The following is a 14329-nucleotide window of genomic DNA, read 5'->3' on the forward strand; positions in this document are numbered from 1 at the left end:
CTGAAGTGAGCCCCGTTGACTCAAGTTACGTGAGCTGATAAATTCCATTTTACACTTCAGTCAGTGACAGTTGGGTTTCTACCACTTCCATCAGAATAGTTCTTTTTTTTTTTTTTTTTTTTTTGGAGACAGGGCCTCGCTTTGTCACCCAGGCTGGAGTGCAACGGTGTGATCTCGGCTCACTGCAACCTCCGCCTCCCGGGTTCAAGTGATTCTTCTGCCTCAGCCTCTGGAGTGGCTGGGATTACAGATGTGCACCACCACGCCTGGCTGATTTTTGTATTTTTGTAGAGATGGGGTCTCACCATTTTGGCCAGGCTGATCTCGAACTTCTGATCTCAGGTGATCTGCCCACCTCAGCCTCCCAAGTGCTGGGAATACAGGCGTGAGCCACTATGCCTGGCCTAGAACAGTTCTTGTTCACTCTCCCTTGACCCAGAAAAGAACAAACTCATTCATTCATTATTAATTAATTAATTAATTTATTTATTTATTGACTAGTATGTGCTCAGCCCCATGCTGGGTGATGATGGGGACAGTAAAGTGACGGTGACAGAACTCTCATGGCAATCAAGGCTTCCAGAGCTCAAACGGCAATCACAAACTGTTCAGCAAGAATGGCGACGCCTGCCATGAAGGAGGAGCTCAGAGAGCTACAGGAGAGGCGTCTGTGAATGGGAGATGGGATCATGGAGCGGTCCCTTGAAAGTTGAGCAAGAACCAGCCAAGTGGAGTGAGGTCAAGGGCTAAAGATACGTGCACACAAGCCCTGGGGTTTCAGGGCACACCCGAGGCACAGGAAGCTGGAAAAAGATCTTGGAAGTGGAAGGAGGTAAGGGCTGGGGAGGTTGGGAGGGCAGACGTGAGGCAGCCATCCAGGCCCCAGCAGAGGAAGCAGAAGGAGGATGCAAAGGAGGCCGGGGTGTGTATGTTGCCTTCCCGTCTTGTCCCTCAGATCGTGGCGTAGAAATACATGGCAATCAGCATGACTGGGAGCTGGCGAGGAGGCAGAGAGATGAGGGCACTCCACGCCCCCCGCCCAGCCCACCCAGCCTGTGGGCTCCCCGCCTCTCACCGTCCACATCAGGATGGCAAACCCAAACCACGAGATGCCCCACGTGTAGCTGTCGATGGCATGGCCGATGTGCTCAAAGCAGCCCTGGGCAGGGGGATGGGGGAGGTTTAAGAAGACACCCATGAGGGTGGCTGCTAAAGGCGAGAGTCACTGTGCGCCCTTGGGAAAGTCACTGCCTTTCTTGAGCCTTGGTTTTCTCACCTGTGCAATGGGAACCATGGCACTGTCCACCTCCTCGGGTGGTTTCGGGGCCCCAGGGAGCTGATGTTGAACCCAGGCCCTGCAAAGTAGATGCTGCCCTGCTGATGGCTATGACAGTCTGAGGGTGATTTTGCTCTTACGCCTGGCTTTTTTTTTGGGGGGGGGGGAGTCTCGCTCTGTCGCCCAGGCTGGAGTGCTGTGGCCGGATCTCAGCTCACTGCAAGCTCCGCCTCCCGGGTTCACGCCATTCTCCTGCCTCAGCCTCCCGGGTAGCTGGGACTACAGGCGCCGCCACCTCGCCCGGCTAGTTTTTTGTAGTTTTTAGTAGAGACGGGGTTTCACCGTGTTAGCCAGGATGGTCTCGATCTCCTGACCTCGTGATCCGCCCGTCTCGGCCTCCCAAAGTGCTGGGATTACAGGCTTGAGCCACCGCGCCCGGCCTGTTGCTCTTATTCTCGGACAACCTGAGTAAAGTTGCAGGTGCCAGGTCTGGATCAGACAGACCCTGGGTGCATCCTGCTGACTTGAGAGAGAGTTGGGAGAGCACGAGAAAATCAGAGAGGGGGCCCAGCGCTGTGGCTCATGCCTGTAATCTGAGCACTTTGGGAGGCCAAAGCGGGTGGATCACTTGACCTCAGGAGTTCGAGACCAGCCTGGCCAACATGATCAAACCCTGTCTTTACTAAAAATACAAAAATTAGCCAAGAGGGTGGTGCGCGCCTGTAATCCCAGCTGCTCTGGAAGCTGAGGTGGGAGAATCCCTTGAACCTGGGAGGCAGACGCTGTAGTGAGCTAAGATCGTGCCACTGTACTCCAGCCTGGGTGACACAGCAGGACTCGGTCTCGAAAAAAAAAAAAAAGAAAAGAAAAGAAAGAAAAAGAAAACAAGAAAATCAGAGAGGGGAAGAGGAGAGAGACAAAGCTGGATGGACAGACACAGGGAGGGAGAAAGAGATAGAATCAGAGAGGGAGCAGAGACCAGAGAAAGACAGACAGATGGACGGACAGATGCAGCAGGGCAGAGGGCCACACCTTGGTGAACAGGTAGTCCATGTGCCCCAGGCGGCAGCCCTCCTTGTTGAGGGGGATGAAGTTTCCCGTCCGGCGACAGCACAGTGGGGGCCAGGGGAACACCACCTCCGGAGTGGCCTCCCGGAAGGTTGAGGTGAAGTTCACCCAGTCCATGGGACCAGATGTGCCACAGCACTCTTGCTGAAGAGAAAAGCAGGGGGTCAGGCGGGCTCGGGCTCAGAGAGGATAGTCGCTTGCCTGAGGTCACACAGCAAGGAGGGGCAGGGTTGGCCTTTGACACAGCTGGACCCAACTTCCCCATGTCCTGGGCCTCCAAGCGAGTGTGTCTGGTGGGTGTCTGTGTGTGAGCACGGAGCAGATGATATTTGTCCCAGGACCAGGAAGCTGATGGGGGATTTGGATCAAACCCGCACCTCTGACTTATTTTAAAATATTTTTGCCAGGCATGGTGTCTCATGCCTGTAATCCCAGCTCTTTGGGAGGCCAAGGTGGGTGGATCACCTGAGGTCAGGAGTTCAAGGCCAGCCTGACCAACATGATGAAACCCCACCTCTACTAAAAATACAAAATTAGCCAGGTGTGGTGGTGGGCCCCTGTAATCCCAGCTACTTGGGAGGCTGAGGCAGGAGAATCGCTTGAACCCAGGAGGTGGCGATTGCAGTGAGCCGAGATTGTGCCACTGCACTCCAGCCTGGGAATCAAGTATGGAACTCCATCTCAAAAAATAAAATAAAGGCCTGGCGCGGTGGCTCAAGCCTGTAATCCCAGCACTTTGGGAGGCCGAGACAGGCGGATCACGAGGTCAGGAGATCGAGACCATCCTGGCTAACACGGTGAAATCCCGTCTCTACTAAAAAAAAAATACAAAAAACTAGCCGGGCGAGGTGGCGGGTGCCTGTAGTCCCAGCTACTCGGGAGGCTGAGGCAGGAGAATGGCGTAAACCCGGGAGGCGGAGCTTGCAGTGAGCCAAGATCCGGTCACTGCACTCCAGCCTGGGCGACAGAGCGAGACTCTGTCTCAAAAAAAATAAATAAATAAATAAAATAAAATAAAATAAAATATGCTGATAAAATAACACAAAAAGGGCAGATTTCTGGCTTTTCCTGGCTTTGGTAAGGAATCCAGGTGTTTAATTTGTGGCTCCTGAATGAGGAAAACATAGGCTTGGGCACCCTTCAAACATGGGTTCAAATCCTGGCTAGCTAGAGGACTTGGGCCACATTGACACCTCAGTTTTTCTTGAGTTGTCAATTTCTTCCTTTTTTTTCTGTTGAGACGGAGTCTCCCTCTGTCGTCCAGGCTGGACGACATCTTGGCTCACTGCAACCTCTGCCTCCTGGGTTCAAGCGATTCTCCTGCCTCAGCCTCCTAAGTAGCTGGAATCACAGGCGCATACCACCACGTCTGGCTAATTTTTATATTTTTTGTGGAGACAGGGTTTCACCATGTTGGCCAGGATGGTCTCAAATCCCTGAACTCAAGTGACCTGCCCGTCTCAGCCTCCCAAAGTGTTGGGATTATAGGCATGAGCCACTGCGCCCAGCCAATTTCTTCCTCTTCCGATGCAATATCATGTTGGATTTGAAGAGTGCATCTCTTCAAACCTGGAAGTCTGAGTTTGAATCCTTCCAGTTCTGTGACCTACCAGGTGTGTGACCTCATGCAAGATATTCAACCTCTTGCTTTGGTCTCCTCATCACTAAAAGGCTGATCTCCCTTATGGGGTGGTCGTGAGGATTAAAAAAGCTTTAAAAGTGCTTTGAGGCCAGGCACTTGTGGCTCATGCCTGTAATCTCAGCACTTTGAGAGGCGGAGGTAGGAGAATGGCTCCAATCCTGAGCCCAGGAGTTCAAAACCAGCCTGGGCAATAGAGCAAGACCCCGTCTCCACAAAAAATAATTTTAAAAATTTAGCTGGGCGTGGTGGGGTGCACCTGTATTCCCAGCTACTTGGGAGGCTGAGGCAGGAGGATCACTTGAGCCCAGGAGTTGGAGGTTGCAGTGAGCTATGATTGCTCCAGCCTGGGCGACAGAGCAAGACCCCATCTCAAAATATAAAAATAAAAGTCCTTTGAACTGTGTTAAACCCAAGTTAGTGCTCAGTGAATGGTGCTGTTACTATTGTTATTATTATCAACATTTCTGTTGAGGTAGTACGTATAGGCTAAGAGCAGGGGGTCAGGAGCTAGGCTGCCGAGTTCCAATCCCAGCTCCCACCACTTATGGACTGTATGGCATCGGGCAAGGGACTTTCCCTTTGTGGGCCTGTTTACTCATCTGCAGAAGGGTTTACTCATCCGCAGCCCTGCTCTCCTGGAGATCTCATGAGTGGATGTCTTTAAAGCACTCACTTCTCTACAAGAGGGCACATCGGGCGCTCTATCGGCTTCTGTGGAGGGAGCCCCGGGGCCCTCCCGGCACCCCGGCCACCCTGCCCACCTCAATCATGACGCGGTCCCAGAGGCGGGTCAGCTCCTGGCCCTGGTCGGTGTTCGCGCTGTAGAAGGTCAGCATCTGCTTCGTGATCAGGGATGGACTGGACACCATCTGCGGAGAACAGGGAAGAGCAGGGGCCGGCAGGGCTGGATGGGGAGACAGGACGACCTCCGCCCCGCCGCGCCGGGACCCTCGCCCCTCCCATGCAGGTCAGGCCCCTCCCCAGGCCTCGCCGGGCTCACATAGTCACGGTGGGTGTAGGACGTGATGCAGGAAGCGCACTCGAAGATGTAGACGATGAGCATGAGCACCAGGTACTGGGGAGACAGAGGGAGGACGGCCCGTTGGGCAAAGCCCGTGAAGCCACACCCCATCAGGGAGGCATCACTGTGGAAATGCAAGTTTTTAAAAAGTTTGGGGCAGTGTGACTAGTATCATCCATAATATGTGGTGGGTATTTAGGTGTTCGCTGTACAAATCTTCCAACTTTTCTGTATTTTGAAATATTTAATTTAATTAATTTATTTTTGAGACAGGCCAGGCGTGGTGGCTCACGCCTGTAATCCCAGCACTTTGGGAGGCCGAAGGGGCGATCACCTGAGGTCAGGAGTTCGAGACCAGCCTGGCCAACATGGTGAAACCCCTTCTCTAATAAAAATACAACAATTAGGGCTGGGCATTGGTGGCTCACACCTGTAATCCCAGCACTTTGGGAGGCTGAGGTGGGTGGATCACTTGAGGTCAAGCGTTTGAGACTAGCTGGGCCAACATGGCAAAACCCCGTCTCTAATAAAAATACAAAAATCAGCCGGGAATGGTGGCATTGGCCTGTAGTCCCAGCTATTCGGGAGACTGAGACAGGAGAATCGCCTGAACCCGGGAGGTGAAGGTTGCAGGGAGCTGAGATTGCACCGCTGTGCTCTAGCCCGGCGATGCTTGTAATCCCAGCTACTCGGGAGGCTAAGGAAGGATAATTGCTTGAACCCGGGAGGTGGTTGCAGTGAGCTGAGATCGTGCCACTGCACACCAGCCTGGGCGACAGAGGGAGACCCTATGTCAAAAATTATATATATATATATATATATATATATATATTTTTTTTTTTTTTTTGAGATGGAGTCTCCCTCTGTCGCCCAGGCTGGTGTGCAGTGGTGGCAGGATCATAGCTCATAGCTCATTGCAGCCTCTGCCTCCCAGGTTCAGGTGATCCTCTTGCCTCAGCCTTCTGAGTATCTGGGACTACAGGCACATGCCACCATGTCTGGCTCATTTTTAAATTTTTTTTTTTAGAGATAGGGTCTTGCTACATTGCCCAGGCTGGTCTCAAACTCCTGAGTTCAAGTGATCCTCCTTCCTCAGCCTCCCAAAGTGCGGGATTATAGGAGTGAGCCACCACACCCAGCCAGAAATATTTTATAATAAAATGTCAAGGGAAAATGAAATTTAAAAAGTAACATATTTGCCAAAGTTAAGTATTGACTTAGAATCACTAAATAAATGTCTACTATAAAAGAGAAAAATATCTGGGATAAATAGATGACAGCAAAAAAAAAAAAAAAAAAAAAAAAGCTAAAGAAAAGAAAATTAAAAAACAAAGACATTCGGGGCCGGGCACAGTGGCTCATGCCTGTAATCCCAGCACTTTGGGAGGCCAAGGCAGGTGGATCACCCGAGGTTGGAAGTTCAAGACCAGCCTGACCAACATAGAGAAACCCCGTCTCTACTAAAAACACAAAATTAGCCGGGTGTGGTGGCGCATGCCTGTAATCCCAGCTACTCGGGAGGCTGAAGCATGAGAATTGCTTGAACCCGTGGGGCAGAGGTTGCAGTGAGCCCAGAATGTACCATTATACTCCAGCCTAGGCAACAAGAGTGAAACTCCATCTCAAAAAATAATAATATAAATAAATAGATAAAGACATTCTCTGCCAGATGCAGTGGCTCATGCCTGTAATCCCAGCACTTTGGGAGGCCGAGGTGGGAGGATTGCTTGAACCCTGGAGTTCAAGATCAGCCTGGGCAACACAGTGAGACCCCGTCGCTACAAAAAATAAAAATAAAAAAATTAGTTAAGCATGGTTACTACTAGTGGTAGTGTTAGTCGTAGCTACTCGGGAGGCTGAGGTTGGAGGATCATTTGAGCCCAGTAGTTGGAGGCCGCAGTGAGCTATGATTGCACCACTGCATTCCAGCCTGGGTGACAGAGCAAAACCCTGTCTCTTAAAACAAAACAAACAAGTGTGGGTGCAGTGGCTCACGCCTGTAATCCCAGCACTTTGGGAGGTTGAGGCAGGTGGATCAACTGAGGTCAGGAGTTTGAGACCAGCCTGACCAATATGGTGAAACCCCATCTACTAAAAATGCAAAAATACAAAAATTAGCTGGGCATGGTGATGGGTGCCTGTAATCCCAGCTACTCGGGAGGCTGAGATAGGAGAATAACTTGAACCCAGGAGGTGGAGGTCGCAATGAGCCGAGATCGTGCCACTGCACTCCAGCCCAGGCAACAGTGTCTCTTAAAACAAACCAAACCAAACAAACATAAAACGATGTTCTCAGATAATGAGAGACATTTGACACAGACTGGGTATTGGATGATATAAAAGAATTTGGGTGAATTTGGTGGGTTGTGCCAATGGCATGGAGGGCAGGAGAAAAAAAAAGCTTGATAGTTGATGTTTAATGCAAATTCTTTTCTTGTACTCACCTGGCATCTTCACCTATAAAGCAACAGGAGGTTGTGTGTGGATTTGTGATCCGCTACTGGGAGATGGATGACATTGCACATCTGCCTGACTGCTTTAAAACAATGTGCTTATCAGTCAGAGAAGTGTGTGCTCCAGTATTTACTGGAGCTTATCCAGGTAAGCGACTTGGCTTCTAGAATGTGCTTCAAAATACCCAGAAGAAAAAGTGTGGGAGAAGGGGGATAGAGGAGACAATGCTGGGCAGTCTGCAGCTGATGTTGTTGAAATTAAGTGAGAGGTATGCAGAGCTCAAATACCACGGACTCTACTTTAGTCTACGTTAGAAATTTCCCGTAAGAAATTTGGAAAAAAAAAAAAAAAGGCGGGGAGGTGGGGGCCAGGCACAGTGGCTCACGCCTGTAATCCCAGCACTTTGGGAGACCGAGGCGGGCGGATCACGAGATCAGATCGAGACCATCCTGGCTAACACGGTGAAACCCCGTCTCTACTTAAAATACAAAAAATTAGCCGGGCTTGGTGGTGGGCGCCTGTAGTCCCAGCTACTCAGGAGGCTGAGGCAGGAGAATGGCCTGAACCTGGGAGGGGGAGCTTGCAGTGAGCCGAGATGGCGCCACTGCCCTCCAGCCTAGGCGACAGAGCGAGACTGTGTCTCAAAAAAGCAAATAAACAAAAAAAGGGAGTTGCCATCCAGCCTAGGCGACAGAGCGAGACTCTGTCTCAAACAAACAAACAAACAAACAAAGCCATGGCTCATGCCTGTAATCTCAGCACTTTGGGAGGCCAAGGCAGGCAGATCACGAGGTCAGGAGTTCAAGACGAGCCTGACCAACATGGTGAAACCCCATCTGTACTAAAAATAGAAAAATTAGCCAGGTATGGTGGCTCACACCTGTAATCCCAGCTACTCAGAGGCTGAGACAGAAGAATCGCTTGAACCCCGGAGGTGGAGGTTGCAGTGAGCCGAGATCACACTGTTGCACTCCAGTCTGGGCAAAAGAACGAGACTCCATCTCAAAATAAACAAAAAAAGGTCAGGCGCGGTGGCTCACGCCTGTAATCCCAGCACTTTGGGAGGCCAAGGCGGGTGGATCATGAGGTCAGGAGATCGAGACCATCCTGGCTAACATTGTGAAACCCCTACTAAAAATACAAAAAAAAAAAAAAAAAAAAAATTAGTGGGACGTGGTGGTGGGTGCCTGTAGTCCCAGCTACTCAAGAGGCTGAGGCAGGAGAATGGTGTGAACCCCGGAGGCAGAGCTTGCAGGGGGCCAAGATCTTGCCACTGCACTCCAACCTGAGAGACTGAGCAAGACTCCATTTCAAAAAAAAAAAAGAAGAAATAAATTTGGGGAAAAAATGTCTTAGTTAATGACAAACTAATAGGGGAAACAGACATAGACACAATTTTTAAAACTAGTTGGGTGAATTTTTAGGGCTTTGGTTAAATTGTTATGCCCAAAAATTAAATACAGGATAAGAAAATAAGAGGGCAGGTGTGGTGGCTCATGCCTGTAATTCCAGCACTTTGGGAGGCTGAGGTGGGAGGCTCACTTGAGGCCAGGAGTTCGAGACCAGTCTGGGCAACATAGTGAGACTCCATCTCTACAAAAAATACAAACATTAGCTGTACGTGGTGGTGCACACTTGTAGTCCCAGCTCAATGGGAGGCTGAGGTGGGAGGATCATTTGAGCCCGAGAGTTCAAAGTGGCAAAGAGTTATGATTGTGCCACTGCACTCCAGCCTGGGCAACAGAGTGAGGCCCTGTCTAGAAAAACAAAGGAAGGAAGAAAAGAAGGAAGGAGGGAAAGAAGGAGGGAGGGAGGGAGGAAAGGGAGGAAGGAAGGAAGGAAGGGAAGGGAGGGAAAGGAGGAAGGGAAGGAAGTCCATGGCTCCATCGTACCCAGGATAAAGCCAAAGTCCACAATACCTGCCTGTCTAGAAAAATGAAGGAAGGGAGGAAGGGAGGGAGGGAAGGAGTCCATGGCTCCATCTTACTCAGGATAAAGCCAAAGTCCACAACACCTACCTTCCCTCCTGCTTCTTTCCCATCCCCACTCCTCACTGTTCTCCTCCCCACCTGTCTGCCTCATGTCCTCTCAGCCCCCCAACCTCCTCCTCACTCAGCCCCAGCTGCTTTGGACTCCTGGCCCGCTCTGGCCTCAGAGCCTTTGCCCTTGCTGCCACCTCCACCTGGAAGGCTCTTGCTCCAGTTACACACATGCCTCACCCCCAGTGCCTCTAGGTCTTTGCTTTCCCTGGCAGTGAGGTCTTCCCTCGCCCTTCTCGGCTCCTGACCTCCCCTCCTGTTCACTGTCTTCCTCCTCTGAGCACCACTCCCCTGGGTCAAGGACTTTTATATTTCACTCAGCACAGAGCCCCAGTGCCCAGCGTAGGGCTCAGCACATAGCTCCTGCTCATAAGCATTTGTTCATCAAATAAGTGGCTGCTCCTGGGAATGTGAAAAACCCTTGGCTGTCGAGGAAGCACAGTGCTGTCTCTGTGTCACTGGGGCCTGGATTGGAATCCCAGGTCTCCTGGTCAGCTGGGAGAGGGTGGTGGCCTCTTTGAGCCTCAGTTTCCTCATCTGGTAAATGGGTTGAAAAGCACTAACTGTGAAGGGCCTCTGGGAAGACTGAGGAAGCTCATTTTCTTTTCTTTCCTTTTTTTTTTTTTTTTTGAGATGGAGTCTCACTCTGTCATACAGTCTGGAATGCAATGGCGTGATCTTGGCTCACTGCAACCTCTGCCTCCCAAGCTCTAGTGATTGTTTTGCCCCAGCCTCTTGAGTAGTGGGGATTACAGGTGCCTGCCATCACATCTGGCCTTTTTTTTTTTTTTTTTTTTTTCTCTAGAGATGGGATTTCGCCATGTTGGCCAGTCTGGTCTCGGACTCCTGACCTCAAGTGATCTGTCCGCCTCTGCCTGCCAAAGTGTTGGGATTACAGGCATGAGCCACTGCGCCTGGCCACGAAGTTCATTTTCTAAACTGCTTACCCTAGTGTCAGGTGCATGAGAGATACTTGGGAAGTGTGGGTCATTGTTGTGGGCAGAGATTAAGAGCACAGGCTCAAGAGCTGATCTGCTCAGGTTGAAACTGGCTCTGCCACTGTCTCAATGTGTGCTCCTGGGTAAGTGACTTCACTTCTCTGAGCCTCAGTTTCAATCTTTGTCAAATAGGGTCATGATGATGATGGTATCTCTTGGTGGACTATGAGGAATAAATGAACGAATCCAGTAAACCATTTAGAACAGCTCGTGGCATGTAGTAAACCATTATTAAATGGTAGCTGTGCTATTATTGGCAGAATTCATGAGCACAGATTCTGGAGAGTGGCTAGCAGGGGTTCAAATTCTAGCCCTGCACTGGGTGCAGGTGGAGGAGCTCAAGCCTGTAATCTCAGCATTTTGGGAGGCCGAGGCAGGAGAATCATTTGAACCAGGAGTTTGAGACCAGCCTGGGCAACATAGTGAGACCCCCATCTTTACCAAAAAAAAAAAAAAAAAAATATCCCAGCCCTGCTACTCAAGTCCTCCCACTGTGCAGAGCCCCACTCCCCTCTCTCTGCCTGTTTTCTTCATTAAATGGGGGTAACTGCAGAGCCTGGGTTATTGGGCTGTGGGAAGACTGAGTGAGATGATGCCTGGAATCCCTGAGTGTGAGGCTGTAGGGAACTCACACTAGTGGCTGGGGCGGCACCTGCTACTATGACTCAGTGATGCTGAACTCTGTTTTCAATGTCCCCATTCCCCCCCTCCCCAGGGCCTCACCGTGAGGACCATGGACCGGCGGCGGCAGAGCGCGGCGCCCACACCAAAACTGGCTACCACGAAGAAGGAGAAGCCACAGAAGATGGCGATCCAGGCGCCAGCGAAGACGTCATCCTTGCCTGAGACTCCCATCAGTGGGTATACGCGGTACTGGTCGGCTGTCACCCATACAGTCTCGGCAAACAAGGCCAGGCCTGACAGCTGGACAGAGCAGCAGTTTAGGAAGGTTCGCTCGGGGCCAGCAGCCCTGGCACGAGGCATCTCCAAGAGCAAGTTCCTTCCCCATTCGGAGCCTCCACTGCCCTCACACTAAAGTGGGCAAAGAGCAGCGATGAGGGTGAGCAGAGGCCAGGAGAGAAGAGACCCAGCCAGACAACCGACCCTCACGCCCCAGCTGCCAGTTGCTTCGGAGATGAAAGGGGATGCCACGTGGAAAGACTGGAGCAGTGGACTGGCACAGAGGAGATGGTTAGTCCAGCTGCCCTCCCTTGATGGTGCTGTTTTTCCCCGAGGAGGGGAACATGGCCATGGCCATAAAAATTACAAATGGGCCAGGCAAGGTGGCTCACACTGGCAATCCCAGCACTGTGGGAGGCCGAGGCAGGAGGATTGCTTGAACCCAGGAGTTTGAGACCAGCCTGGGCAATAGTGAGAACCCATCTCTACGAAAAATAAAAAAATTAGCCAGATGTGGTGATGTGCACCTGTAGTCCCAGCTAGTCGGGATGCTAAGGCGGGAGGATCAGTTGAGCCCAGGAATTGGAGGCTGCAGTGGGCTAGGATCACACCACTGCACTGCAGCCTGGTCAACAGAGCGAGACCCTGTCTCTAAAACAAACACAAGGCCAGGCGCGGTGGCTAACACTTGTAATCCCAACACTTTGGGAGGAGGATGTGGGCAGATCATCTCAGGTCAGGAGTTCAAGACCAGCCTGGCCAACAGTAGAAACCCCGCCTCTACTAAAAATACAAAAGTAGCTGGGTATGGTGGTGTGTGCCTGTAATCCCAGCTGCTCGGGAGGCTGAGGCAGGAGAATTGCTTGAGCCCAGGAGGTAGAGGATGCAGTGAGCTGAGATCTTGCCACTGCACTTCAGCCTGGGTGACAGAGCGAGACTCCGTCTAAAAAAAAAAAAAAAGTTAGCCAGGTGTGGTGGAGTGCACCTGTAATCCCAGCTACTCTGGAGGCTGAGGCAGGATAATCACTTGCGCCCGGGAGTTGGAGGTTGCAGTTAGCTGAGATCAGCCACTGCACTCCAGTCTGGGCGACAGAGTGAGACTCCGTCTCAAAAAAACAAAACAAAACAAAACAAAACAAAAAAACACAAAACCAAAACCCAACGTTAATTGAAAGACACTGTTGTTTTTCCTTCTTGTGGTCTCCTGTGCACCAGGCAGTCACTTTATATCCATAGTGATGCTGATGGTGATAGCCAGCATTAGTTGGGCACTTTCTCTGAGCTGAGGACCATGCATGGATTAATTCACATGACAACAGCTCACACAATGAGGACACAATCTATAGATAAGGAAAGAAGGCACAGAGAGGGACAGTCGCTTGCTAAGGTCACAGAGCTGGGGAGAGGCAGAGCTGGGATTTAAACCCAGGCTGTGCTGATCACTGAGTCTGCCCAAGAGACACTTCTGGACCCTCATCCCCCACCCCGAACTCAGGACTGCCCTCTCCCCACCACACAACCACTCCGCTCCCAGCACTGGGGCGAGTCTCACCAGAATAATGATGTTGCCCACAACTAGCAGGCCCACCGCAACTGGAGATCCCTTCTCGGCCTCTGCTGCTGCCGCAGACGCCATCATCCTGGGACACACGAGCAAGGATGAGGCCAGGAGCGTAAAGGGCCAGCCGGACCCCCAATCTCTGAGCCACACCCCAGCTGCGAGGGGTTGCTCCAGCTCTCTGCGGGGCCCAGGCTGGCACCGATGAGCCCACAGCCCTGGCGGGGAGGCATTTTGCAGAAGAGGACACCCAGGCCCCGGTGGGGCAGTCACTGGCCCGAACTTGGCACTGCCCCTTCCTGAGCATCAGACCCCCCCATGCCACACCCAGACTTCCAGAGCCCCCTCCTCACCTTCTCTGTCTGGAGCCTCTCTGGCCATCTCCACCCACTGTGGCTTCCTATATATGCCCAGGCCCCTCCTTGGGCCGGTCTCCCAGGAAGGAGGGAGGGTGTGTATGTGTGTTTTGGGGCACGGCAGGGGGATGGACAAGAGGCCGAGCCGGCAGACCAGGATGAGTGAACAGCTTCGATGGGCTCCCTGCCGCCCCCATGATTTATAGACCTGAAATTCCAGATTGTGTAGGACCCATGGCCTCTGGGTCCCAGGCTCCGTTGGTGGTGGATTTGGGGGTGGAGGGGTGTGCACACCACCTGGCATCTCTCTTGCTAGGACATGGGCCTTCCTGGAAGTAGGAGCAAGATCCAAATCGGGGCAGGGTGTGGTAGCTCAGGCCTGTAATCCCAGCACTTTGGGAAACTCAGGTAGGCGGATCGCTTGAGCTCAGTAGTTTGAGACCAGACTGGATAACACGGTGAAACCCCGTTTCAAAAAAAAATACAAAAATAATCAGCCAGACTCATGCCTGTGGTCCCAGCTACTTGGGAGGCTGAGGTGGGAGGATGGCTTGAACCTGGGGGACAGAGGTTGTAGTGAGTGAGCCAAGATCATTCCATTGCACTCCAGCTTGAGTGACAGAGCCAGGCCCTGTCTCCAAAAACAAACAAAAAATCCACTTCAGACCCACAGATGGGTTCTGAATCCCAAAAGTGCCTCTTCTGCTGTGTGACCTTGGGCAGGTGGCTGCTCCTCTGTGAAGCTGGGAGCCCGTGGGGAGGCCCAGGCAGGGACCCCTGCCGAGGCCAGGGCTGCACCAAGACAGAGCAGTGGGGAGATGAGGGGACGGGTGGAAGGGGTGCTTAGGAGGCTGATTACATGGGCGGTGGGCTGAGGGAAAGGATGGCACCCAGGATGGATGTGTGAGGGGAGTCTGAGATGAGTACAAAGCGTGGGGAGAAGAACGTGCTAGAAAGTGAGAGGGGCACACTGGGCTTGATTGAAGAAAAGTCCCCGTCGCCCCCCAACACACACAT

At 51.9% G+C, this 14329-nt stretch overlaps 1 protein-coding gene across 2 annotated transcripts; it reads right to left on the reverse strand.

The window, feature by feature from the left end:
- Window positions 1-541: 541 nt before the first annotated feature.
- On the reverse strand, window positions 542-13034 carry UPK1A (uroplakin 1A). 2 transcript variants are annotated; one of them, XM_010369277.2, is made up of 8 exons: window positions 12951-13034; window positions 11222-11422; window positions 4987-5061; window positions 4748-4855; window positions 2309-2488; window positions 1997-2094; window positions 1076-1159; window positions 542-996 (listed from the first exon to the last, which is right to left on the reverse strand). In XM_010369277.2, exons 1-7 carry the CDS (start codon window positions 13032-13034, stop codon window positions 1084-1086), a joined length of 822 nt encoding a protein of 273 aa, XP_010367579.1. In that variant the 3' UTR covers window positions 542-996; window positions 1076-1083. The 2 variants fall into 2 exon arrangements, with proteins under 2 accessions (XP_010367579.1, XP_010367580.1); XM_010369278.2 differs by lacking the exon at window positions 1997-2094.
- Between the last annotated feature and the right edge of the window lie 1295 nt (window positions 13035-14329).

The sequence above is a fragment of the Rhinopithecus roxellana genome, chromosome 12, assembly GCF_007565055.1.
Source record: "Rhinopithecus roxellana isolate Shanxi Qingling chromosome 12, ASM756505v1, whole genome shotgun sequence".
NCBI lineage: Eukaryota > Metazoa > Chordata > Mammalia > Primates > Cercopithecidae > Rhinopithecus > Rhinopithecus roxellana.